Source organism: Filicampus tigris, chromosome 3 (genome assembly GCF_054856515.1).
Source record: "Filicampus tigris isolate MCC_2025a chromosome 3, RoL_Ftig_1.0, whole genome shotgun sequence".
Lineage (NCBI taxonomy): Eukaryota > Metazoa > Chordata > Actinopteri > Syngnathiformes > Syngnathidae > Filicampus > Filicampus tigris.
The window spans coordinates 9,872,070-9,899,628 of NC_141219.1; the positions used below are offsets into that span (position 1 = coordinate 9,872,070).

At 39.8% G+C, this 27,559-nt stretch overlaps 4 protein-coding genes, 1 long non-coding RNA gene and 2 other non-coding genes across 17 annotated transcripts; 2 read left to right on the top strand and 5 right to left on the bottom strand.

Annotated features, from left to right (window-relative positions):
• Positions 1–81: 81 nt before the first annotated feature.
• Positions 82–3,682, bottom strand: LOC147149809 (uncharacterized). 2 transcript variants are annotated; one of them, XR_015086210.1, is made up of 6 exons: positions 3,542–3,682; positions 3,196–3,310; positions 2,674–2,741; positions 2,255–2,331; positions 1,078–1,574; positions 82–435 (listed from the first exon to the last, which is right to left on the bottom strand). It is a non-coding gene; the product is annotated as an uncharacterized LOC147149809 (long non-coding RNA). The 2 variants fall into 2 exon arrangements; XR_015086209.1 differs by having other exon boundaries at positions 3,196–3,567.
• Positions 904–1,037, bottom strand: LOC147149810 (small nucleolar RNA SNORA31). Its single transcript, XR_015086345.1, has one exon. It is a non-coding gene; the product is annotated as a small nucleolar RNA SNORA31 (small nucleolar RNA).
• LOC147149811 (uncharacterized) lies at positions 2,250–18,783 on the top strand. Of its 2 annotated transcripts, none has more exons than XM_086026010.1 (2): positions 2,250–2,385; positions 16,841–18,783. In XM_086026010.1, the coding sequence occupies exons 1-2, from the start codon at positions 2,367–2,369 to the stop codon at positions 17,878–17,880; spliced, it is 1,059 nt and encodes a 352-aa protein (XP_085882136.1). In that variant the 5' UTR covers positions 2,250–2,366; the 3' UTR covers positions 17,881–18,783. The 2 variants fall into 2 exon arrangements, with proteins under 2 accessions (XP_085882136.1, XP_085882134.1); XM_086026008.1 differs by lacking the exon at positions 2,250–2,385 and adding an exon at positions 14,660–16,194.
• On the bottom strand, positions 2,432–2,566 carry LOC147149812 (small nucleolar RNA SNORA31). Its single transcript, XR_015086346.1, has one exon. It is a non-coding gene; the product is annotated as a small nucleolar RNA SNORA31 (small nucleolar RNA).
• LOC147149813 (uncharacterized) lies at positions 5,431–8,164 on the bottom strand. Of its 6 annotated transcripts, none has more exons than XM_086026002.1 (3): positions 7,784–8,164; positions 7,437–7,504; positions 5,431–6,677 (listed from the first exon to the last, which is right to left on the bottom strand). In XM_086026002.1, exons 2-3 carry the CDS (start codon positions 7,498–7,500, stop codon positions 5,449–5,451), a joined length of 1,293 nt encoding a protein of 430 aa, XP_085882128.1. In that variant the 5' UTR covers positions 7,501–7,504; positions 7,784–8,164; the 3' UTR covers positions 5,431–5,448. The 6 variants fall into 6 exon arrangements, with proteins under 6 accessions (XP_085882128.1, XP_085882127.1, XP_085882126.1 ...); XM_086026001.1 differs by having other exon boundaries at positions 7,767–8,164; XM_086026000.1 differs by having other exon boundaries at positions 7,733–8,164.
• LOC147149814 (uncharacterized) lies at positions 10,407–14,449 on the bottom strand. 4 transcript variants are annotated; one of them, XM_086026020.1, is made up of 4 exons: positions 14,016–14,447; positions 12,141–12,905; positions 11,055–11,156; positions 10,407–10,599 (listed from the first exon to the last, which is right to left on the bottom strand). In XM_086026020.1, exons 1-4 carry the CDS (start codon positions 14,116–14,118, stop codon positions 10,562–10,564), a joined length of 1,008 nt encoding a protein of 335 aa, XP_085882146.1. In that variant the 5' UTR covers positions 14,119–14,447; the 3' UTR covers positions 10,407–10,561. The 4 variants fall into 4 exon arrangements, with proteins under 4 accessions (XP_085882146.1, XP_085882148.1, XP_085882147.1 ...); XM_086026022.1 differs by having other exon boundaries at positions 12,753–12,905; positions 14,016–14,446; XM_086026021.1 differs by lacking the exon at positions 11,055–11,156 and having other exon boundaries at positions 14,016–14,445.
• Positions 18,784–19,477: 694 nt separating the features above from the next.
• Positions 19,478–27,224, top strand: LOC147149815 (uncharacterized). The gene is made up of 3 exons (XM_086025474.1): positions 19,478–19,869; positions 20,327–21,272; positions 25,859–27,224. Exons 1-3 carry the CDS (start codon positions 19,698–19,700, stop codon positions 26,907–26,909), a joined length of 2,169 nt encoding a protein of 722 aa, XP_085881600.1. The 5' UTR covers positions 19,478–19,697; the 3' UTR covers positions 26,910–27,224.
• The last annotated feature ends 335 nt before the right edge of the window (positions 27,225–27,559 follow it).

Consider the following 27,559-nt stretch of genomic DNA (forward strand, 5'->3'; position numbering starts at 1 on the left):
CATTAAAACGGTTGCTAAAAAATTTGAGGAATACTGCTTTATATCCCATATTTAAAAAAAAAAAAACATTGGATTGTTAAGTGAGAAGTAAATATTTTAATTTGGCATTGCCATGAATGCAATTGCACAGTACAAAGATGCTCAATACAAAATAAGTGTAATTTATACAATATACAGGGCCACCAAAAAGGCTTAATGTCAGATTATGCTAGTTAAATGTTTACATTTCAAATAATGGGATCCTCCTCCGATCAAACAACCCCCTCATCACTCATTTTGTCTATTCTTAGGTTGCGCGCTGGACACTGCAGTTGCAAAATGAGGTTTCAGCTTCACTGCATCCAACTCATGGCATGGTAGCAGTTTTTCTGGCAGAGGGGTTGTCAGGCTGCCAAAGGTGACATCAACTTTGACCTGCCGGAAGACATGTTGCTCCTGAAAGAAAACATACTAAAACTCAAAGACCGAGATAAAAAGCTCAGTTGTTCCAGCAAGAAGAGTCCTCCAGCATTTAGCCAGAGGGTGCAAATACCCTTCCTTTGAGATGTTTGGATAACTCGTGCATGCAGGATACCAGGTTATAACAACTCATTTATCAGTATTAAGTAAGGAGAGAGGGATTTGTTGTTGTTTTTTTCACAGCTTTGCCTTTGCCCAAGCTCCACACAAATGCTTACACCAGAAAAAAAAAGTTACACAAGCAGTATTGTATAAAGTGGATTAAAACATCTGAAAGCTGTGCAGTCCAAACCAACAGATGTCCCATTTGTGATTATGCCCCAATTAAAATGTTTGAACTGATTCTATATTTATATTGACTGCGAGCACAGTCTACACAAATAAACAACATGGGGAAAAAACACAAATGCCACTGCAGATCACAAATATTTCGAGACCCAAGAAAAATGTATTCCCCAATTCAAACTGGGCTGCTAAGCGAAAGTAGCAGTCAGAAAGCAAGAGGAAAGTTTCGTTTTGCATCTCTTTGCAAACCTAGAAGCCAATGCAGCTTGCTTCTGGTCTATCAGTGGATGCACCATGAAGCATGCCCCAACTGGGAACACAACCAGCACTGACCTGATGAGAACTGAAGTGGAACTGGTCAATCTGGCCTCAGCAGGTGCCATGTTGATGTAGGGAAAACAACTCTACAGGATTGCCACTTTTACTATGTGAAATTTTACTCATTCTTGTCATTGTAACCTTCACAAGTTGAACTCTCCAAACCAAACAGGTCAAACGAACATTAATTAGCATATTGTATCCAAAATACACACATTAGAGCAGTGATTCTCAACCAGTATGCCGTGGCACGTTAGTGTGCCGTGAGAGATCACCAGGTGTGCCGCAGGAAATTATTTAATGCCAATTATTTTGGTCAGCTTTGAAATTTTTTTTTTCTGCATTGAAATTAAAAAAAAAAAAAACTCTGTACAGCACACTGGCAACCTTCAAAAACATTTGTTTTCCTTCAGACCAACATGACGGCTCATAGTTTGCTTTGTGGTATGTCGACTTTCTCCATCACGACCAGAAGATGGAAGCATTGATGCCGTTTTTCTCCTTCCTTAACACTGAGCAAATAGACAGAAAATGTGATGTAGACATTTTCATAAAATTCATACATTCTCCTCAGCATCAGCTTTCACATATCTTCCCCTATTCATTCCAAGACACCACATGACAGGTGTGCAGAAAGTGACGGGACAGTTAATGTTGCATCTGCACTACTAAAACACAGCATCTCCCACAATAAAGAGTGCCCAGGCTGTCAAAGATGCATCTAGGGTTCACTTATCACCATGTTCATGTAGAGTCATACTGCGTATAACAGTGAAACATTTCGCTTCTTCCCGGTGCAGAATTCATTATTCACATAGTCACTATTTCTGTACTCAAGCCAATGCATCAAAGTATTACTTTGGCGCCATCTCATGGCATCTTGGTGTCAAGGAACTACATAAAAGTGCTGTCACCATCTTGTTTGAGTAAAGTTTAAACGCTTGAAATAATTTCAAGCTTTTTCTTTTTAAATCTACAATTTTGTACTGCAATTTAAACACTTTCAGGCCACAAAAAAAGTACAAAAGTCAAAACTTTGTACTGTATTTGGAGTTTGTAGGAAAGAAGGTACTTCAATTTAACAGACAATCAGTATTAACAAATGCCCCCTGCCTCCAATTAGTCTGTTTAATTGTGATTCCACAGTACAAGCGATTATAACACTTGAAAGAAGGTGTTGTCAATTACTCACAGAGTTTTGCAGCAGGGCTTAGTTCCAATGTCCTCCGAATAGCAGCTGAATACTTAGTGAATCATTCTGTTTCCAGGCTTCCATTAACATTGGGCAAGAAGCAGAAGACGTTATGTCAACATTTCGATCAGGTAAGTTTTCCAAGCATTTTTTTCTCCATGTATCATGTTTCATATACAGTATAGTCCCCTATTCAATCCGATACACCATGAAGCAGGTGTGCAGAAAGCGCAGGGACAGTTATTGTTGCATCTAAAATAATAAAACCCAGAATCTCTCACAACAAGAGAGTCCAGGCTGTCAAAGATGCAGCTGAGGTTCACACTGACCTATAACCGCATATCAAATTAGAGGCACTCTGACATTGGACAACAACAACGTTCTGTAATGTTCAGGGTTTTACTTTAAGTGACACTTACCGGCTAATGCAGCATTAGAAGTCATCCTCCATCAGAAACGTCCACGTGTTCAAATGGCATTTGGACAACTGGGAGGGGTGATAGACATAAGATAAATTAGTATATTCAAAACGTTCTATCTACAAGATTAAGTGAGTAAAATATTCAAAAATTCGCATTAAATTCTCGAAGATGTTCTCAATCTCAAGTGACGAGACTTCTAAATCATGTTAGCATTAGCCACACGAGCACATGTCGACCACGAGGTCACCCATTTCAAATGTTAAAATCAGTTTAGCGGCACTGCTCTCTTGTCACAGGCTCTAACTCATTCGTCGTCTTTATAATATTGAGGTATGTTTTCGTCTTAGTGACCAACTATATAAAATTGTGTTGTGACTCTGGTGAGGATAAATAAGCGCTTCAGAGAACGGTGAGCTAACTCGCAGAAGTATGGGAAACAACGATATCTTACTAACACAACACTGAAGAACACGCTTTCCTTAACGAATTATTGAACACAGAACAAGGGTACATACTAACCATAAAGCAAGCTAGAAACCATGGTGACGAAGAACTTTACTCCACGGCCCACCCTTGCTTCTCGTCTTGTCCCACACGTGTCAACAGTCACAAGCTGGTACCAACTCGGAATTTTCTGAGCACCCGATGAAAGAAAAAAAAACACATTTCTTTCGTCAAACTTTCTTTCGGTCTTGTTTACCTTACTGGCGAAAACAATCGATGACGCGGCAAATCTTCTAAATTCTGCCATGTGCGGATCATTTTTAACAATTTCGCCCAAAACTATGCAACCAACTCTACACCGCCAAACGCGATCGCCCTTCCACTGACTGCTTTTCGTGTCCTGCTTGCTCAAGTACTGTACCTCGTTTATCCCAACCACAAAATGGCGGCCAGGCATTCAACGTCGACTTCCTGTTTGTGTCTAACCGTGAAAAAAGATAATAATTGATAGTGCCTTCTAAACCAACACAAAACATCAAAACTCTTTTTCCACATATGACGTTCAGTTTGTATCGTATGAGGTATATCTGAAATGTTCTAGGACACGATTCACGAATGGCATATTTCAAATCCAAACTACAAGTTTTCTCTCTTTCAAAGTAATCCTCATGTGCCCAATTGTTTCACACCAGTGAGTCACACCAGTTTTATAATGGAGATCATTTTTAATATACAGTGTGTGATCTATTTTTTAGGTATAAGGTGTCATTGCAGTCAAAAAACAGATTTCAGAGGACCTTTATTTTGAAATGCAACATAAGCGCTCCATGAAAGTGGAATCCTGGCATGTGTATTTTTTATTTATTTTTTCGTAAAAGTGGACTGCTTTTGTGAGTGGACTCTTTTTTTAATCAAGTCTGAGTGATGTCAAAATATGCACATTTTTAAAGTACCTTTATTTTTAAATTAACATTAGATCTGTATGAAACTTCCTGGATTGATTCTCGGAATAGTCTAGTAGTTTCTCCTAGAAGTGGACAAGTTGTGTGATAACCGAGGCTTTCCTATTTATTTATTTAAAATCAGTTTGCATTTAAACGTAAATGTGCCGATTTCAGTGGACCTTTATTTTGAAATGCAGCATCAGCTCTGTATGAAAGTTCCTGGGTGTAATGCAGGGATACCATTTTCTCCTGGAAGTGGACTTGCTGGGTGATAATAGAGGGATTATTTTATGTAATTATTTTAAACCCAAATCATCAATATCCATGTATTTCTGTTTTAAGCATTTATTTTGAAGTTGGCCCTCACAGAGAGCCCTTAAAACGTATCCACAATGGAGGCTGCAGCCTGTGATCAATATTGATCACAAAGCAATTTGGGAATACAACATCAGATGAACTTGTAGATTTATTCAAAACTATTTCAACACATGCAGAGAAACATGTTGAGATATTGGCAGGATAACCACGAGGGTGGCTTAATGGCCCGTCCTCGACCATGTTTGATGAGTTTGTTCTTGCATATTAGAAATCCAATCAGAACCTACGTAACACCACATGGGAGCATACACTTAACATTTGAGCAAAGCTCTTGGGATGACGATGGTTGTTGTTGGGCTTTGCATCAAAATGACAGAAGCAGCAGCAGAGTGAGATGAAGGCACCAATGCAAAACAGTGCACCAACACTAGTGTCTTCAACATCAAAATCAGAGTATCTAAATTGGAATGTATTCTTTATTGTATTTATTCTCGTTCTTTCCATTTTCAATTTGCAACCAATAGTAAAAAAGTTACTTTAAAAAATCAAACAATACAGTTTTTCCTATTTCTTTTTTAGGTTCAGATAAAAAATCAAATAACCCACAAACTAACCTGAGCTTTTTGAATACCGGTATAGCTTGGTCGTGCATCAGTACCTGAGACACCCATGTAAAATTTCTGTTCTACTGGTGATGTGTGTGTCCATACGTGTGTGTGACTGTTTTCATCTAACGAGCTAATGCATAACTACTAGTAGGTTACCGGTATAACTACTAGTATGTTACCAGGCCACATAAGAATAACCAATTAAACAGTAAAATCAAATTCAGTCCAGTGACAAATTTTACCAGGACGTATTTTCGACCTAAGATTGAAATTGAAATACGATAAAAATGGCATTTTTCATTTTTGATTGTAAATTGAAAATGGATTGAACAAATGATACAGAACACAACGTCCAGACCTAAATTGAGTGCAATGTGGCAAAAAGGATTCACAGCAGACTCTCTCTCTCTCACTCACTGACAGCATTGATGATCATGATGTCATAGTCTTCAGTTTATTCACAGTTGTGGAGCTTCGTGACTGCCGCTGTTCTCGTCAGCACACACATGTTTGTCCACTTGATATTTGTAAGAGAATCTTTCTTCGCACAAACTGCAACTGAACATTTTCTCACCAGTGTGTGTTCTTGTGTGGCGGACAAATGCTGAACGATCACAAAAACCTTTGTCGCACTGAGAACAGGAAAAGGGTTTTTCCCCTGTGTGGATTCTTTCGTGCGTTTTCAAATGTCCCTTTATAGAGAATCTTTTCCCACAAAATGAGCAGATAAAAGGTTTCTCCCCAGTGTGTGTTCTTGTGTGTTTAACCAATCCTGAACGATCACTAAAACTTGTATTGCAGATTGCGCAGGAAAATGGTTTTTCACCAGTGTGTGATCGTATGTGTGTTATCAAATGTGAATTATCAGAGAATCGTTTACCACAAACTGAGCAGGCATAAGGTCTCTCGCCTGTGTGCGTTCTCATGTGTTTGATCAATACTGCATGAACTCCAAAACTCATGTTGCACATTGTGCATGTAAACGGTCTCTCTCCAGTGTGTGTTCTTGTGTGTATCAACAAATTTCCCCTGATGGAGAAACGTTTACCGCAGATTGAGCAGAGGAATGGTTTCTCTCCTGTGTGTGTTCTTATGTGCGCTACCAAACTTCCCTTTATAGAGAAGCTTTTACTGCAAACTGTGCAACTGAATGATTTTTCTGCTGTATGACACTTCATGTGTCTTGTTACATTTTTCTTGTTGCCAAAGGTTTTGTCACAGTGGGGACATTTCACCCGTTGGATGTCAGTGTGACATATATCAAGTTTTGAGTGTTCATCCTCAGTGATAGGCGAATGTGACATTATGTCATCGCTATCTGATAGTTGAGCTGAAAGGCTGTCTGCTTGTGATCCTCCACACTGGTCTCCATCACCTTCTGTTGTCATGTATTGAGTTGAGTTGCTGCTTGGAGGCTCTGCCCCTCCGTTGTCCTTAGATTGACTGGGATGACACTGACCTCCGTCTTCATCACATTCACTCTTCACAATCACGCGAATCACTGGGAACTCCAGCTCTCGAAGATGCTCTCCATCCCCACGGCTCCATATGTCTTTCTCTTCTTCTTTAATGCAGGTGGGCTCTAGTTCCTCATCTTCCTCTTTAATATAGGGAGACTCTGGCTCTTCCTGCTCCATCCTGAAGCTCCTGTCCTGCTGCTCAGGATGAAAATCTTCTTGATTGATGTCTGCAGGAGACAAGAGGAGAAACACATATGGTTTGGAAAAGTGACCACTGACACACGTCACTACAATAAACTACAAATAAAGTACCAACAAATCCCCCACAAATAGCAAACATCTGTGAGTAATTGACCCCTGCTGCAAATAATGCTTATAATTGCCTATATTAAAAGTTTAAACCCCAAAACCCCAAACATTTCAATATAATTTCAAAACACATTACCATTACCTAATAAATGGTTTACAGATTATTTGATTTTGGAAAAAATCCACCGAAAGCATGCATATATGTCACCTTCACAACCCGTAAAAATACCAGTTGTCAAGCCATAATGAGACATCAAGCGTTTTGTTTTGTTTGTTTTTTCCACTGAGCAGAGCAAAAACATACAATTGTGGCAAATACTGTAAACCTCTGCTAATAACCCAGGTTAAACTTCCATCCCCAATTTATACAGATCTTGGAACAGTTCAATTCATAACATGAACATACTTCATCAACACCAGTTATTACTTTCCTATTTAGCTAGTGATTTAATGAGATCATTTGGTTTAACAGAAAGTGCACAAAAATATGCCAATAGCTATGTACACTGTTATTATTGTTTGTCCTTATTTATGTCTATGCCAATTTGTCAGACTATTTCTTAATGTGACACTGTCTTAAGTGATGGACCTCTGTTTTAACAGACACATGCCTGTTGTCTCTTAGAAAATAACAGACAGAGAGGGAGGTTCACCTTCATGTGAACATTTGAACTCACTTGCTGATATCCATGTTGGCTGGTAAACAACGTTTAGTTGAACATACAGTTTCCAGTGAAACATTAACCTGAAACATCAAGGGCTTTCTTGACAATTAATGTGGGAACATTTCCATAGAAACGATTACGTCAACCTGGAGTCATCCGAAAAACAAACCATGGATATTATTTTCATTACATAAAAAAAACAAAAAAATTAAAAAAAACTGACCATTGGGGTGAAAAGTGCATTACGGCGGAGTTAGCTCAAAAAGCGTATGACAGTTGTAAACCGACTAAGCACGTGGTTTACAAACCTGATTACGTTAAACACGACTTGATGAATTTTACCGTTGTCGCTCGTTCACCTCTTTTGTTCGGACTAAAGTACCTCCTCGTACTCCGCTGTCGTTCTTTCAAACCTTAAGAGATATTTCTTCAACGCTCTCGGCATCTGGATTCAACACAATAAAATCGCTGCACTACACTCTCTCTCTTTAGTTCTGCTTTAGGGACGCATTCCTCACTTCCGCGTCCCTTTGTTCGCAGCGAGCAAGCTATGCTAACTGGAGAAGCGTAAACTGCGACAAGTTTATTCGGACGCGAAGATTAAATAGCATTCTTTCAAAGTAAACTCATATGCAGAATAACAAGGTAGTAGTAGTAGTAATAATAGGCGTGTCTCAATAACTTTATGTAACGTTCGCGTCAACGTTTCTAAACTGTCACTACACTACGCATGCGTACAGTGATCACATCACCAAGATACAGATCGTCAATGGAGTCAAAATACATTCCAATTGACAATTTTACTCTAGTCAAATAGCATTAAAAGTTTTTATATTATATTATATTATATTATATTATATTATATTATATTATATTATATTATATTATATTATATTATATTATATTATATTATAGTAAAAATATTCAAACACACCTAGGAGTAAGTCTATGTACATCCCCATGTCGGCGTGATTGTTACATCGTCAAGGATGTTACAAACAAAAAGTTAAAACTCCTCAGTTGTCATACTTTATTTGAAGACCTGCAGTTGTTCTCACAGCACACTTGTGTTTGTTAACCTGATACTTGCAAATTAAACTTTTGTCACACTCACTGCAACTGATTCCCCCCCTTCAATGTGCATTCTTGAGTCAGTTATTACATTTCTCTTGGTAATGTCCATGACACACTGAGAAGACAAAATCAAGGCAAGGCAAGTTTATTTTCATAGTACATTTAATGTACAAGACAATTCAAAGTGCTTTACATAAAACATTAAAAGCATTACGGAAAGATAAACAAAATACCATTCAGACATTGCAAAAAAAATCATGATGAAATCATCTAAATAATTGGATTAAAATTCTTAAAATCAAGCAGCAATGTTGATAAATTACAAGATGGTGTGCAGATGGGGATTAAAACAATAAAATAAAGGATAGATTCATGAGAATGTTGTAAAACCTGAAATGTTTTAAGCCCTGATTTAAAAGAGCTGAAAGTTTGAGCAGAACTCCGTTATTTGGGGAGTTTGTTCTACTGGTGTGTGCATAATAACTAAATGCTGCTTCACGTTGTTTGGTGCTGGTACTGGGAAAACACAATAGACCTGTTCCAGATGACCTGAGGCAGGAGTCTTCAATCCTGTTCCTTGAGGGCCGGTGTCCTGCCTGTTTTCCATCCCTCCCTGCCACAGATATTCACCAAAGGTCTGCAGAAGCTGGATAATGATCCTGATTATTTGAATTAGGTGTGTATTGCAACAGGGACAGATGGAAAACAGGTAGGACACCGGCCCTCGGGGAACAGGATTGAAGACCCCTCAGGACCTGAGGGGTCTGGTTGCTTCATAGGGTGCTAATACATATTGCATGTATTTTGGTCAAAGACCATTTAGAGATTTATAAACCAGCAGCAATATTTTAAAATCTATTCGTTGACTCACAGGAAGCCAATGTTGTGATTTGAGGACAGGTGTGATGTGGTCCAGTTTCCTGGTGTTTGCAAGGACTATGGTAGCAGTATTTTGGATCGGCTACAGCTGCCGAATTGATTTATTTTTTAAATTAAGACCTATAAAGACAACATCACAGTAATCTAGCCTACTGAAAATAAAAGCATGAACATTTTTTTTACTGTGTGGTTGAGACAGAAAACCTGTAATTGGAGCTATGTTTATCATCTGGTAATAGGTAGATTTAGTAATAGGTTTTAAGTGGGTTGTCAAAATTCAGGTCTGAGTCAATAATTGCACCAAAATTTCCGGCTTGGTCAAGGTGAGCACTGCTCTTGGACTTTTCATTTTTTGAAAAAACAATCACTTCTGTCTTCTCAGGCCAAGTGTTTCTCTCTTGTGTGCGTTCTTACATGTGATGTCAGATTTCTCCTAGAGGAGAACTGTTGACCACAGACTGAGCAAATAAAAGGTTTATCCTTAGTGTGTGTTTTGGGAAAAGTGTTTTCCACAAACTGAGAAGGAAAAAGGTTTCGCCCCGGTGTGCGTTCAAGAATGAGTTCTTAAACCTGCCTTTTGAGAGAATCTGAAAACGGTTTCTCGCTGGTGTGTGTTCTCATGTGTTGGACCAACAATGAACTAACACTAAAACCTGTGTTGCACACCAAACAGGAATATGGCTTCTTTCCAGTATGTGTTCTTACATGTGTTATAAAGTTTGTCTTGAGAGAGAATCTTTTGCCGCAAAATGAGCAACTGAATGGTTTCTCTCCCGTGTGGATCCTCAGGTGTGCCGTTTCAACGTTGACATGTCATAAAAGGTTTTGTCACACTGAGAGCATTTTAAGCCTGGGCAGTCCACGTGACGTCTCGTGTCTTTTCAGACTGCTACCGTTGTAAAAGGTTTTGTCACATTCAGAGCATTTGAAGCATATTCTTGTCATGTCTCTTCTTGGGATCCTCCATGGTGCTGTCCATCAACATCATCATCATCTTCTTCTTCTTTGTCATCTTTAATCTTCTCTGGCACAACTGTGATTGGCAACTTGGAGATGTCCGCCTCCTCCAGACATCGGTCTCCATGCTGACTGATTCTGTGTTCCTCCTCTTCATCTTTCACATGAAAGAGCTTTTCTGCTTTAATGTGGGTGTGCTTTGGCTTCTCCTCTTCCATCCCGGTGCTTCAATCTTGCTGCTTAGGATAAAGATCTTCACTGATGTCTGCAGGACACAAGAACGTAAAGCACAAAAATGAGAATTGGGAAAGTTTTATTCTAATAATGCTTTAAAATACCTTCATCGATGGGAAAATATAGTTTTACTACGCATTGTTCTTAGCACGTTTTCAGCAATTACCTTCAAATATAATTCATTTTGAAACAAATCCCTGAACTCACTTGACCTGGTCTTTTAAAATAAAAGGCTAATTTTCTGTTTTTGCCACTCCGTGATTGAGAATCGAGGACGTCGCAAATAAACTTGACATTTGACCTTGGCTTACTGACCGCAGTTGCCGGTAATGAGAATACGTATAAAGCGTTATACAAAGAGTGTCCGTTTTAATGACGGTCAAAGCAACACAATATCATCCTTGCCGTTGTCTAATAAGGACACAAACAATTGTTTTAAGTTTTTATGACAAAATGGGAAGTTATTAATCACGTAAGTAAACAAACCTGTTCCGTGTAACTCAGGATAAGGCTCAAAATCAGCGTCCAGTCGTTGACGGAGTCGCTCGTTTGCCTCCTCTGTTCGTGAGTTTCTCCTCGTGCACACAACTGCAACATTTTAAACGCATATTGACCTCCACTTAGCAATGTGTTGCTAACTTCGCAGCTAGCAAGCTAAACTAGCAAGGAAAGCTTCAAATTGCACTGAGACAAGTTTATCCGGAAGAACTAATGACGCTAAATATGTTATACAAAATACACGTGTACACACTACAATAAATAACGAACGGCATTGGCATGAACGCACAGAACAACGATTTAACCGCTTTTCCTTGACTAAGTTCTTATTTCCGGCAGACAAGACAGCTAGTACAATTATGTATAATTGTACAATCTTACCACATCCTTCAGGTGTGGAGGTTTCATTACGCCACCGCATTCTCAGAAACAAGATAGGGAAGTTTTGGTTTTGCAGCAGTAAAAGCAACAACAATCGCCGCGTAAAAAAACACTCCTTTTCGATAAAAGTATCTCACTTTACAAAACATAAAACCATTTGGTCACATCGAATTGCATGCTTGCATTGTGTTCAACACAAAATTTGATTATAACATGACATACATCGTACCACATACAGTATTTCTCACCAACCTGGTGATTGGCATGCCCCTAGTTTGTGTGCACGCAACAACTCCTGCCATCATTTTGTTATACCCTCCTCCCCAAATATAGTTTTTTTTTTCTTTTAAAAATTTTGCACCATCCCCCACAAAAAATGTTGTACCCGATGTAACCGTCTTGATTTTCTATAACAAACATATGACAGGATGTTTTCTTTTCATTTGAAATTTTACCACTATAGCAGCAGAAGCGTGTTTTTCACATTTATTTAAAGTCCCATGGCTTTCATTTATTGCTGCTGTTCTTCACCAGCACATTTGTGTTTGTCAACTTGATACTTGTAAGAGAATTTTTGATCACACACACTGCAACCGAACACTTTCTCACCAGTGTGTGTTCTCATGTGCGTTGTTAAATGTGTCTTTTGAGTTAGTCGGATGCCACACACTGAGCATATAAAAGGCTTCTCACCAGTGTGTGTCCTTGTGTGTCGAACAAATGCTGAGCGATCACAAAAGCCTTTGTTGCAGACTGAGCAGGAATATGGTTTTTCTCCAGTGTGAGTTCTTTTGTGTGTTTTCAAACTTCCCCCTAAAGTGAAACTTTTACCGCATGTTGAGCAGGTAAAAGGTTTCTCACTAGTGTGCGTTCTTCTGTGTCGAACAAATGCCGACTGATGAGAAAAACTTTTGCTGCAGACTGAGCAGGTGTAAGGTTTTTCTCCAGTGTGTATTCTTGTGTGTGTTATCATATGTCCTTTTATCGAAAATCTTTTACCGCAGACCATGCAGCTGAACGGTTTATCTCCGGTGTGGATCATCATGTGTCCTTTCAAAATATACTTGTTTCCAAAGGTTTTCCCGCACCGAGAACATTTCCAGTGTGTTTTGTCCATGTGGCATGGTAGATTGCCTTCAACATCAGAATCAGGGGAGCGTGGCATTGTATCGTTACTATCTGGTCGTGGAGCCAAGAGCCTTTCTGCTTGGGACCCTCCACAGTGGTCTCCATTACCTTCTGATGTCATGTGTTGAATTAAGATACTGCTCTGAGGCTCTGTGCCTCTGTTCTCCTCACTCTGACCTTTGTCTTCATCATCTTCACTCTTCACAATGACACGAATCACTGGAAACTTTGTGATATCAGCCTCCTCCTCTTCCTCCTTAATGTGCAGGGGCTCAGGCCCCTGCTGCTCTACCCTGGAGCTCCACTCTTGACGATCATCCTCACTGATATCTACGCCGGAACACAAGAAGTCAAGCTTTGCTCAGTCAAGTCACACCATATTTTTACGGTGCCAAATAGGAACATTTCTCAAGATCTCAAAGAGTAGCTATTGTAAAAAAGAATCCCACCATTTTTCTCAGAATTGAAATTACCCCTTAAAAGAACAGTAATTAAAACACTTCCATATCATCTCAAATTCATCATACAGTACCATCAAAAATAAATCTTGCAGATAATTTAATTTGGAATAAATGTACCAGAAATGCACATGTACATTCAGATGCAGTGAAGACTCTCACTAACAAACGAAGCGACAGTAAATGTATCCCCCTCCTTAACATAACAGCTGGTTTCTCAGTCAAAAGTACTCATTTCTTTTTAGATGGGGCTTCGGCACCAAATTGCAGTATCTTTGGGCGTTTCAGAAGTGATACACTGAGTTTTTCTTTTTTAGAAAATAGCTGGAGATACTCAAGGTTCCAGGGGGAAAAAAACTGAACAGATAAACAGAGAATAACAGGGATCACTCTAGCCTTAGAAGTCAAACTGTTTGAAAGCAGATATGTGTTCCAAGTAAGAGATGATAAACTAGAATGCTACAACCAACAAATAAAAGTCAGCAATATGTTACGATATTGGCTGGTCTGGCTTAGACAAACAGTAGTCGACTTGCGGCCCTGTTAATATATTTTGAAGTAAAAACATTTGACTAGGTAGCTTCAGCTATTGCAGCCAGAACCATTTAGGGTTAGTGGCAAGTGCTAAGGCACGGACGGGGCAAGTGGTTCACCACAGTTCTGAGGTTTAGCATTGGAATCGCCATTCAGCATCCCCGTATGGAGTGCACTCTGGCTTCCACTTTAAACACATGCATGTTAGGATAATTGAAGACTCGAAATTGTCCATTGTTATTGTACCCCATCCCTGCTGGGATGGCAATCCTAATGAGCACAAGTGGTACTGAAAATTGATGGATGGATGGATGGATGGATGGATGAATGGATGGATGGATGGATGGATGGATGGATGGATGGATGGGTGGATGGATGGATGGAAGGGATCGGTTAATTTTTCAGAAAGCTTCTGACCATGTGTGTCTGAGAGAAAATGCAATCAAACCTTCACTGTGTAGTTCACGACTCTTGAAAACAGCCTCCAGTAGTTGACGTTGCTGCTCGTTCGCATTTGTTGGAAAAAGTTCCTCCTCGTACTCTGTTATCATTCTTGTCACACAATCACAATTGACACTCGCATTCACACTCTGCTTGAACGACGCTTTGCTAACCTCTGCGTCTCTTTGTTTGCAGCTAGCAAACCGGGATAACCAAGAGGAAGACTTACAGTGCACCGAGGCGAGTTCAACCAAATTAGTGACGTGGCATTTACGCCGTTTTATCACATACAGTTGCACCGATTGAACAGTAAAATCGTCAACAAATAATTTACAACCACACTAAGCCTCTTCCCTGATATCGCGTGTTAATTTCCGCCTTTCTGGCAGACTAGTTTAAAGGGGTGCTACCGCACTATGACGTGTAGTAGGCATTTAAAAAACAGTTATAACTGACATGGTATTTTTCGTCATCTGTACAGCAAGAGCAAATGTTATCAACGGCATCAGATTTTTAATGATTGCTTGAATTAAAAATTAAAAAACTCTTTAAAACGTTATTTTGAAAATGGTGCATCCTTCGAATGTATTTTGACTCCAGCCGCCTGCCGTTAACAGGTGACGAGTACGCATGCGCAATAATTCAGGAAGACTCGCGAAAGTTTCCCATGTAGAAGATTATTATTGTTATATTGACTACCTTGTTTCATTTTACTTTTGTGTATTTGGAAGAGAGTAAACAGTATGTTCTGGTAAACTCGCCTCAGTCCACTCCGAAGCGTAACCTGCTAAAGTAACTTCCTCCACTTGTTTGAGTGTAGTAAAGTGTTTTTGCCATCGTGTGAAAATGTGTGAAGTAGAAATGGTGAGTGTTGCTAAATCAGTGACTCAGGGTGGCATTGAAAGAAGTATTTATTGTGTTTGAAAGAGCGATAACAGACTACAAGGAGGAACTTGTTAATAAATTAATAAAAGAGGAGAACAAGCGAAAAAGGGCAAAACAGACCAAAAACTGTGGTATTACTTTATCAGCATTTGTAGACAAATACACTATGAATATATTGTAAATACAGTATATATAGATGGATTCAAGAACCAGAGACAGGAAGAACAGCAGCAGCATTTGTAATCACAGAATTTGAGATAAAACAGGAGATAGGAGAGGATGCCAGATAATCTGTAATCTGTGTCTTCATCAAAACTAATATGATTATTCATGTATTTCATGATACTTGATAGAACCAGCTCAATTAACATTAAAGAGTGGAAATAAACCCAAACATATTTTTTTCAAGAATATGTTCAAAGCAGGCCTACTACACAAACGCGGCATTCTGATTAGTATTGCATTTTTGGAATATGAGTTAAACAGCAAAATCCACCCGTTTTTAGCCATCTCAGGGAGCAGACATTTTGTCACTTCTGTCGACTGAAAATGACATCACAACTGCGCAGGGCTCAGATAATGACCAATCTTTGTTTTTTAAATGAGCATAACCACACTAGGGCAATAATTCTAAAACATGCTCTTTCGTTTATTCATTTTAATTGCATTTTATTTAATTTTTACTTCAATGTCGATGAACAGTTTACCATTTAAGGTCAAGCAGTTACAAATCAATGGGTGGCGGTAATGTGCTAATCCAAGTTTGTAAACCACCAATAGACGCCAGAAGAAGGCGCCGTAAAAACAGCAAAATGGAACGAGGATGAACATTAGCATTAACAAACCCGAGTAGGACGACGTGTTTGTTGTCCCTGTTAGTGTGTTTATTGCAACGTCGTTTATCTTTTGTATTCCAAATATATTTATTTTCGTGTAACACCGTTAAACATCCTTTATTAAAAATTTATACCGCCTGGATAAACTCGTCTGAGGCCCTCCCGAATTAGCTTAGCTTGCTAAGTGTTAACAAAGGGACGCGGACGTTAGCACCACGTCGGGAAAGCAAAACTCGAAATTGGGTGTCAGGTGTCGGGATTGTCGAGTGAACATGTGCAAAGTGCAAATGCTGAGAGCGTTGCTGAATCAGCGACTCAGTGCGGCTGTTGACGAAGTATTTGTAGTATTCCAAAGAACGATAGCGGAGTACGAGGAGGAACTTTGTCGTACAAAAGCGGAGAACGAGCGACAACGTCAAATACTGGACGCTGTTTTCAAGCCTCAATTTGGCTCCAACAGAGCAGGTTTGTTCGCTTCTTTCTCTTATTTGTTCTGTATCTTTCGAAATGTGTTTTTAGCCAGAAACTGAAAGGATGACGTTTTAAGACAATCATATATAAGTAACATCATTAAGAACTAACTTAAAAATGTCCAATGATTAATTTTAATTTTGAGATGCAATCTGGGGCGCTCAGCGCAACTTGAAATTGTCCAAAGGTGTTTGTTTGTCATATGTGCCCTGGGATCAGTCCGGGGTGTATTAAAACAAAAACATACCAAGAAAACAGCTCAAATATGCTCGATCTTATCTCGCAGTCTAAATGAAGGTAAACAGTATAGAACATGGATGACTGAAGTGCACTCTGAAATCATATCCCAGCACTGAAAACTCCAACTGATAAATGTGAAAGTGACCAACCATATGGAGGCGGGTTTGTTCAAGTCTAATGGATTGCTCCTGCCTTCAGCAGAGATAGACTGGACCATTTGTGTCTTGAAATCAATATTCTGCAGTGACCAATCAATAGGATGTGTGTGTGTGTGTGTGTGGGTATACACACATGCAAGATAGATAGATTAAAGTCTGTAAATAATAATGCTGATTTATTATTGCGATGCACATAGTTATTTAACCAACAATATTAATATTTTAAAATGTTATTTTTACAGACGAACAAACAATGGATGACATTGGTGAAGGAAGACCAGCAAAAGGTTCCAGTGAAGATGGTCTTCCTGAGCAAGAGGAGTGGAGTCCCGGGGAGGCGCTGGAGAACACAGAGCCCACTTGCATTAAAGAGGAAGAGGAGGAGGCAGACATCGCCAAGTTCCCGTTGACTGTCGTACACGTGAAGAGCGAAGATGAAGATGAGCCTCATTCCTCGCAGCGTCAACATGTTGGAAATGAAAAGAGACAATCCCGAGCAGACAGTCTCTTAGCTCCACGCTCAGACAGCGATGACACATTGTCACACTGTCTTGATGCTGATGAGCCTAAAGCTGATGTGAGATGTCAGCCCAACAGTGGACACCTTAAATGCACTGATTGTGACAAAACCTTTAGTGACAACTCAACGTTGAAAAGACACAGGAGATGTCACACAGGAGAAAAACCTTTTGCCTGCTCACTTTGTGATAAAAAGTTTTCTCAGAGGGCAAGTTTGGTGGCACACACGAGAACGCACACGGGAGAAAGACCATATACATGCTCACTCTGCACTAAAAGTTTCCGTGATAATTCGGCACTAGCAACACACATGAGGACACACACTGGGGAGAAACCTTTTACCTGCCCGTTTTGTGATAAAAGATTTGCTCACAAGGGTCATTTGATATCGCACACAAGAACACACACTGGGGAAAAGCCTTTCACCTGCTCGGTCTGCAACACGAGTTTTAGGGTGCACTCGGTCATGATGATACACATGCGAACACACACAGGGGAAAAACCTTTTGCCTGCTCGGTTTGTGGAAAAAGATTCACTCAAAAAGGAAGCTTGATTATACACACAAGAACCCACACTGGAGAAAGACCGTACACCTGCTCAGTTTGCAACAAAAAATTTCGTGTTCGTTCAGCGTTGGCAACACACATGAAGATACACACCGGGGAGAAAGTCTTCGGCTGCAGTGTGTGTGATAAAAGATTTACTCACAAGTTTCAGGTTGACAGACACAAGTGTGCTGGTGAGAACACCAGCAGTCAATGAAGGACTGTAAATAAATGGAAGACTTGAAGGCTCTTTCACATGGTAATCCCTCATCTTGTGGACCTCTTAATGCTGCAAATAGTAGAAAAATGGTGACCTTTACATTTAAAAACAAATAACTTACAGGCCAGACTAAACTTAGCTCCTCCTCAACAAGCTTGTCTCTCGGTTAAGATATATCATGTCAACTTCCTTGACACCAATGTAACACTTTCCTATTAGATATGGCTTTGGTGCCATCTTGTGGCATTGAATTTGTGAAAAGTGAAACCGCAAATACTTTAGTTCCATAAATGAAACAATCTCCATTCAAACAATAATAATCTTAGTAATTGTAGCTGGCTATGGTAATACTATTAGTGAACGAGAGTAGAATCCCTGAAATAGTGTGATTTCAACATATAACAGGCACAAAAATGTATATAAAAATAAGAAATACAAGTAGTCATATAATGTTAAAATGGAGGGGACAGAAATTGTGGTAAAGAAATGTAAAAAACAACACCAATAATAACATGATGGTCAAAATAAAAAATGACCCGAGTAAACACTTTGATTCATCAGGTAATGGTGGGAGCAGCCCAATATAAATTGTGCAATTGATGACTGAAGGCCTGCGGCTACAAGTAGAGCCTTGTTTTCAAAACTCCAGCAGGACCTACCAGAGGGTACGAATGTAATAATGTTTGTTCTTTTTTTGTAGTTCAGTTTCATGTTACGAATGCAGGGAGGAAAAAAACCAATCAAATAAATACAGATTGATCTTATAGCTGATTATTGTTTTTTCTTTTTGTTTTTTTTTGCTTGATCGTGTTATATTAGAGTGTAAAACTATTTTCCCAAGAGTATGAGGTATACGTTGTCATGTACATCAAATGAAATAAATGAAAAAAACATTTTAAACGAATGTCTCTAGTCTATGAACATACATATTGATGCTCAGCGCTACTTTTAAAAAAAAGAAAGGGAAAAAGTCAGAATTGGGCTTCTCGTTTGGTATTTCAAAGCAGGGTTTCAAATTGACAATTCAATTTCTTGACTGGATTAGGGTTTCAATTGATGATTTCAAATCAGGGTTAGACTTTTAAATAAGAGCTCTGGTTTCAAATTACTTTTAATGGCCAATGTTTGGGTTTTAAATCAGAGTGTGGTTTTGCGTGTTGACCTAGTGGAGGCGCAAAAGTGTCAAGGAGCCCCTTGCGCCCCTCCTTCATCTTTCCTGCCTTCCTTCTTTCCATCTTTATTTCATTCCTTCCGTCCTTTCTTTCATACCATCCTTCACCATTCGTTCTCTTCCTTCTGTCCAACTTTATTTCTTTCCGTCCTTTTATAACAATCTAGTTGTCTCCCTTCCTTCCATTCTTTTTCACTTCATCCCGTCCTTTTCCCTTTATTTTACACCATCCCCCTTTCCTTCGTTCTTTCTCACCTTACACCCTTCCTCTCCTTTGTTACTTTCTCACACTCAAGTTATATTTATAAAGTGTACTGGTAGCGTGTTACCACACAGTGGAGCACGACGTATATACAGTACAGCGTATTCACGAAAACGAGCTCGATTCTTTCTGTTTTGTCCTAGTGGACTTTCCGTCCTACTTCGGATTGCAACAAACAAAATGGTGTGACTTGTACATAAGAGACTCTACTTGCGCGTGCTTGTGAGATTAATTCTTGTTTCTGTCCAACGACGTCGATGTTATTGATTATTCATGTTGACACACTTCTTGACGCGTCTCAAGCTTTATAACCGTGCTTGCTGCGAAAAACGGCGCAGAATTTAGCAACCCGTCGCTAAAGCTGAGCTCCATCGTGTGACAATGTGTAAAGTGCAAATGCTGCGAGCGTTGCTGAATCAGCGACTAAGTGCAGCCGTGGAAGAAATATTTGTAGTGTTTGAAAGAACAATAGCAGAGTACGAGGAGGAACTTTGTCGAACAAAAGAGGAGAACCAGCGACAACGTCAACTACTGGACGCGTTCAACAGAACAGGTTTGTTAACTTCTTCCGTTCGCATGTTTAGTCATTTTCCATTCGATTAATCCAATTGATTGTGTGAAATTTATCGTTCATGAGTCACTAGGTACGAATCGCTGTAACAATTATATTACAGTTGTAAAGACATTTCATCGAGTATGACTGTTGAGACATGAAACGTACATGCCTCCGTTATAAACATTCTCAGACTGATGTCACAAAAGACATATTAAAAACCCAAACTATGAATTTTCCCCTTCAGTGTGGGCCAGACGACCAACCACTATTGTTTCACATTTTCTTTGACTTGTGTTGTCTAATTCAAGTCAGTGAACTTTTTGGCTTGACTTGAATTTTATACATTTGAACGAACATACTCATAGTTTTGGGAGGATCCATAACAGTGTGTGACTTGACTGAGCAAGGCATAACGTTTCCAAATCATGTGTGCTTGTCTTCTTATGTCCCACAGACGTCAGTGAAGAAAACCTCTCCACTGAGCAGCAGGAGTCAAGCTCCAGAGTGGAGGAGCAGGAATCAGAGCCCCCCAGTGTTAAAGAGGAAGAGGATGAACACACCATCGGCCAGAAGGCAGATCCGTTTCAAAAGCTTGAGGAGGATGAAATGCTATTGAACCGTATCATTGTAAAGAGTGAAGATGATGATGATGGGGATGACTGCAGAGGATCCAAAGCAGACAGCCTCTTAGCTCCACTATCAGATAGTGACGACACAACACCACACTCTCCTGACACCGATGAGGAACAGTCTAAAGATGATACCACATGTCACACGGATATGGAACACCTTAAATGTTCTCAATGTGACAAAACCTTTGGACACAAGAGGAATCTGAAAAGACACATGAGATGTCACATGAGTGACAAACCATTCATGTGTGCGGATTGCGGTAAAACGTTCTCTATAAAGGGACACTTGATTAGACACACAAGAACACACACTGGAGAAAAACCTTTTTCCTGTTCAATTTGTTGTCAAACGTTCTCCCGAAAGGCTTCTTTGATGATACACACGAGGACACACACTGGCGAGAAACCTTTTTCCTGTTCGGTGTGTGGTAAAAGATTCCCTCACAGGTCGACTTGGATGAGGCACACAAGAACACACAGCGGAGAAAAACCATACGCCTGCTCTTTCTGCAACAAAAGATTCTCCCAAAATGAGTATTTGACAGCGCACACCCGAACCCACACGGGGGAGAAACCATTTCCTTGCGCAATCTGCCACACAAGTTTTCGCGATCGGTCAGCACTGAGTAATCACATCAGAAGACACACGGATGAGAAGCCATTTTCCTGCAAAATGTGTGACACCAGCTTCCGTGATCGCTCGGCATTGAGGAAACACATGAGAACACACACTGGCGAGAGCGCTGCTGCTCAAGATTGTGTGATTTAAAAAGTCAGTGGCTGTGATTGGAACCATTCACCCATTCCCTAATTGCTATACAGTATAGTGATTTTTATACAGTATATAGTAGTGTTGTTCCGATACAGATACTGGTATCCCGATGCCACATTAAAACACTGTTATCGGTATCTGCGAGTACGTACAAATAACGTGCCGATGCCATTTCCCGATGCTGTACTAGTAAAGAACGTTGAATGCGGCGCTTTGTATCTTGCTCCCTGCTGCTTTTTAATGTGTGTGTGTGTGGGGGAGACAGTGGGGTACAGGTGATATAATGTCAGCGATATGTAACTACTTCAACATAGAAACTCCAGCTAGAGCGAATGTTACAAGAGGCGGAACCAAAGTGACCAGGTTCAATACGTTAAACCTGATGCAACATTTGAAAACGAAACATGTGAACGAGCACCAAGAGCTTGCGGCGGCGGCAGCGAGCATTAACAAGGGGAATTGACCCCAACAACAAACCCTGCTCAATTTACATTGAATGCAGCGCCTTGTATCTTGCTCATTCATGACACTAGTGTGGTGACTGTTCAGTATTAGCCGTCGCTGTTGGCCCAGAGCGGATGCTCTTAATCAATGGCGGGGCTGCTTTTTCATGTTGAGAGAAAAAATATATAGTGAGGTACAGGAGAAATAATGTCGGCGGCGATATGGAACTACTGTACTTCAGCATAGAAACTTCAGCGAATACAACAGCTAGGTGCAAAATTAGTGGTGCGAAAGTTGCAAGAGGTGGAACTAAAGTGGCCAGGTTCAATACGTCAAACCTGATAAAACATTTGAGGACGAAACATGTGAATAAACACCAAGAGCTCGCGGCGGCGGCGGCAGCGAGCATGAACAAGGGGAATGGACCGCAACAACAAACCCTGCTCAATTTTGGATTTTGGAGTTGAACTTGTTGGATTTTTCTACTACTTGTTTTTGGTTTGAAAGTGGATTTGGGAGCGGAAGTTGTTGCGATAGGTCACTAATACTCAAAACAAACTTTTATAATAATGTCCTATAGCTTTTGTAATTAATCCGACACAATCTCTCTCAAAGATACCTCGTGTATATTATTTCTTATTTTTTCCTGTTTCACAAAGGTTTTTAAGTCTGACCAAGCCATGATAGCAATGATTTTACATCCAAGTGAGTATGCAGTTCTTTAGAATTACAAGAAAAAAATGCTCATATATAGCTTTTTTTTTTTTTTTTAAGTCTGGTATCCGTACTGTATCGGCATCGGCCAATACCGCACAGCTGGGTATTGGAATCGGAATCAGGGCCAAAAAATGGCATCGGAACAACACTAGTATATCGTAGTGTACTATGTAGTTCACTTATTAACAAATGAAAAATAGTTTGTGAACACTGCTCGTGGTGCGGTTAATTGGGTCAGTACAGTTGCACAACTACAACATACCGGATCATCATTAGCTGGTGAACATCGGTAATAAGTATTGAACAAATGAAAAACATAGTACATCGCTTTTAAGATGAGTATATTTCACAGAACCAATACAAACAAAGCACTTAATACACATTTGTACAGTCGCTTCTGGTGTTACCCTCGTCTATTTCGGTCTAACTTTTTTTTCCATTTTTATTGCTACAAGATATCATGGTATGTATTTTATTTTATTTTTTGTGACCATTAGTTGTCCAATACTCTTCTGGGTACATTGCAGACTAATGAGAGCACTCTCTTGGTGATAAACTGCACGACAAAATGGAAATCTCACCGGAGTTATTCCAATTTACAGCCATAATTAATGTGCCGCGTCAAAGTAGCGACACAGCGATAGTCTGAAAACAAAAGACAGGACAAGGTGTGCACACACACATGCACATGAGTTGGCGGTCTATTAAAATAGTTCCGCTAACTTTCTCTTAGTTTGTGTTTCTCCACCATTTCCCAGTGTTGCGTTGATTGCCGTATACCTTTTGAACAGTAGATGGCACTGTTGTTATTTGTAATTGTACAATACGCTAGCCAATTTTAAAAATATATAACATGTAATAGGCGGCACGGTGGTCGACTGGTTAGCACGTCCGCCTCACAGTTCAGAGGTCGTGGGTTCGATCCCGGCTCCGGCCTCCCTGTGTGGAGTTTGCATGTTCTCCCCGTGCCTGCGTGGGTTTTCTCCGGGCACTCCGGTTTCCTCCCACATTCCAAAAACATGCATGGTAAGTTGATTGGATACTCTAAAAATTGCCCCTAGGTGTGATTGTGAGTGCGGATGTTTGTCTCTGTGTGCCCTGCGATTGGCTGGCAACCAGTTCAGGGTGTCCAAAGACAGCTGGGATAGGCTCCAGCACGCCCCGCGACCCTTGTGAGGAGAAGCGGTACAGATATGGATGGATGGATAACATGTAATATCTCTGAAGTTGTCATGGAAGCCCATTTCCGCCAGAGTAGAAACAAAATGGGTTTTTTTCACACCCCTCAGCTGTAGTATATAGTAATCCCTCGTTTATCGCGGTTGGGTGTCCCCCAACATTTTACTAGCCATCCTCTTTAACTTAATTCAAACCCCCAGCTGACATTCTGGTCCTTTTACCCATAAAAACAAGTCAGATACCAAAAGATTGAGGTTCTCAAGATCAAAAGTAATTTATTTACTTAATTGTGTCAGAATATTGTATCTGGCACGAGGAATCTTTAGGTTTCAGGTCATATACGGGCGCTCACTGATCGTGGTAAACATCTTACGGTTAAAGATGAAGTAAACTGATAACAAATTCATATGGTGTAAATCTTGGTGTGCATAAGCACTATGGAGGTAGGAGGTTGAAATGTAATTATTAGTTATTATGGCAGGCCACATTGTATAAGACAAACTTAAAGCCTGTAATAAATATAAACATTGCAATTGATTTGTTTTATGAAAAAAAATCACGGATCCACGTCTTTCCTAAATTCCACACCTACTCGATGGAGTCTGTCAAATAGGATCTATTTTGTCCAGGTGGTCTGGCTGTAGTTAAAAATTTTATACAACCGTGTAATGTAGATTTGTTTTACAAAATAAATGTTTACAAATATTGTTATGATTGTTTCTATCTTGTGTAATTAAAAAAAATCAATCACCTCTTCACTACTGTAAGTACTCATTCCTCAACTCATTGAAGAAGTTCCTGGTGGTATGACAATTTATTTTGTCCAAGTGCTCTTGCCGTAGTTATAGCGACTCAATTATTTACACGTCCGCTTGAAACAGGAAAGACGATGTGCTAATGTTGTCGAATCGCTTCGTTGCGTACATTACGGCGCCTTTCCCCCCTCTATTCCGAACATGCATTCATTTCATATAACCGTTTGGACATCATTAATTCTACTGGATTTAGAAAAACTTGCCTCGTTGTAGTCTGAAGTTTCTCAAGCTATCTTAGCTTGCTAGCTGGCTGCGAACAAAGAGACGCGGAAGTTAGCAAAACACATCAAGAGTCCGACGTCGAACTTTCTCTAACAAGAAAGAACGAGCAGAATCGTAAACCACTGGACGCTACTTTCAAGGAACCTCAAGCTGTATTGCAGAGAGCAGGTTTGTCTACTTCTCTAATGTTTATCATAAACTATTCATAAAGCGATATACAAACAGCGAGTTTCAAAATGTGACAGACCCCACACAAGACGACGAAATAATCGCCGTGTGTAAGTGTGGAGTGTACTGGAAATGACCAACAGTGCACACCAAACAAATAGCAATGTGACGATTTCCCCCAGTTACAGTGTGTCTAAATGCTGACTGTAGTTGGAATGGCCACTTAAACCTGAAGAATTTTGAAAATCGGATAGACGGCTCTGAAGTCCCGTTGTGGGAATGTTTTTGTGTGATACCGCATGTAGAAAAACTGGTCCAAGACGCCTTCAAATTAGAATAAGACATTTAACCCTGATTATTTCTCGGAGGTGTCAAATCCGTGTCAAGAAAGTAAACACTCTGCTTCTACTCAACCGGCAGGTAAACGAGCTCCAACCACTTGGGGAGCTCGTTATATTTAAGGTAAATATAACTTTGTTCCAGAATAGATTAATTGCAATTCCATTATTTTCAATGAGAAACATCGCAATCAACTAAGATCTTAGCTAGACCTTTTTTTGTTACATTGTTAGCTCAGAAAAGGCAACGAGCCCATTTTGACAAAATAAGGAAAGAAAGTAGATTTTTTTTTTTTAAATTTGGAAGTCAAAGTAAAAAGCTGTCTTAAACAATAAATATAGTCCAGGTAAAGTACAGATACCCGAAGAGTCTTTTGAAGTACAGTACCAAAAGCTTCCTGATGGTTTATCGTTCCGTTTCACGTCACACACACAGAATTCGTTTGGATTCAGTTCAATTCAATTTCATTCATAAAGCAGCAATTCATAACAGATCTTAAGGTTTTCCCTGTCTTCTGGTTACCGTGTTTCAGAATGCCTCTTTTTAATCTTTGTGTATCCCTTTTAAATCTCTTGCACTGGTCTTTTGCTATTGTAACTACTGCATTTCCCTGTTGTGGGATTAGTAATCTTGTCTAAATTTTCAAATTTGATTTGAATCCTCATGAGGATGATACATTGTTTTTCTGGTCATTACAGTTTGACTGTCAAAACACCAACAATGGAGGATATTGGCAGTATCAGATCTGCAAAAACTCCTAGTTTAAGAGAGCTTCCACATGAGCCTGAGGAGCTGAAGCCCTCCCACATTAAAGAGGAGGAGGATGAACACAGCATTAGTCAGGGTGGAGAGCAGCTTCCAGGAATGGACTTCCCGGTCATTCGTGTCGTTGTGAAGAGTGATGATGATGAAGACGAGCCTCACTCCTCACAGTTTCAATGCAGCCAACGTGACAAGAGAACATACCAAGCAGACAGCCTCGCTGCTCCACTGTCAGATAATGATGACACGATGTCACCCTCTCTTGACACTGATGATGAACATGCTAAGGGTGATGCGACGTGTCACAATGACAACAGACGCTTAACATGTTCTGAATGTGACAAAACATTTGTCAACAAGAGAAATCTGAAAAGACACATGAGGATTCACACAGGAGAGAAACCTTATGTGTGCTCATTTTGCGGTAAAGGCTTATCTGAAATGACAACTTTGATAGCACACACAAGGACACACACTGGAGAAAAACCCTTTCCCTGCTCAATCTGTAACACAAGTTTTCGAGTACGTGCATTGTTGGTCAAACACATGAGAACTCACACTGGGGAGAAACCTTATTCTTGTCCAATCTGCAATAGAAGATTCTCTCGAAAGGAATCTATGATAACACACACGCAAACACACACAGGCGAGAAACCTTTTGCCTGTTCAGTGTGTGGCCAAAGATTTTCCCGGAAGGGAAATTTGAGAACTCACTCAAGAACACACACTGGAGAGAAGCCATTTTCCTGCGCAGTCTGCAACGCAACTTTCCGAGTTCAGTCTGGATTGGTCCAGCACATGAGAACGCACACAGGAGAGAAACCTTTTGCTTGCTCAGAATGTGGCAAAAGGTTCACTCAAAGGACAAATTTGATAACGCACTCAAGATCGCACACTGGAGAAAAACCTTTTACCTGCTCAATATGTCATACAAGCTTTAGTTATCATTCTTCATTGAATAATCACATGAGAACGCACAGTAAGTAACAATGTCTGGATTAAGTTTGAGCGATGGCTATTTTTTTTGGTAACATTTAGTGTGGTGCTTTACATGTTATCATAGTGACAAAACAGGAGATAGTGTGCACATGTACTGTAAATTAAATCATGAAAGAGAAAGTGAACTGATTATGTATGTCTGTGTTACATATGTGGTCTGCTAAATTGGGCTGTGATGTGCTAACCAGTGTTGGGTTTTCTCTTATCTTTCTACTTTTGTATTCGTTGCAGGAAAACTAATTTCATTTGCCTGATTTTTCATTTGTAATTTTGTTGAAATTAAAGTTTTTGTCACAACAGTGATTTGTCACAACAGTGATTCATCATCGCAAAATATGAAACACGTGTAATGTAACCATTGTTGCTTTTTAAAATATAAATGTAAAACAAATCAATGAAGATCGCTAGTATTTTCTCTTTGTATCCATAGTATATGCCAAATGAAATGACTTAATTCTCGAACCCCATTTCACAATGTTTATTGAGACAAGGTACATACAGTATTTTACATGAGGAATATGCAAGAGCACACCGCCAAATTTTTCACAAAGCTTACAGTCTACGGTGCTGTGAAAAGGTATTTACACTCTTCTCAAATTCTTACTTTTTTGCAGTTTCCCCACTTTAATGTTTAAGAT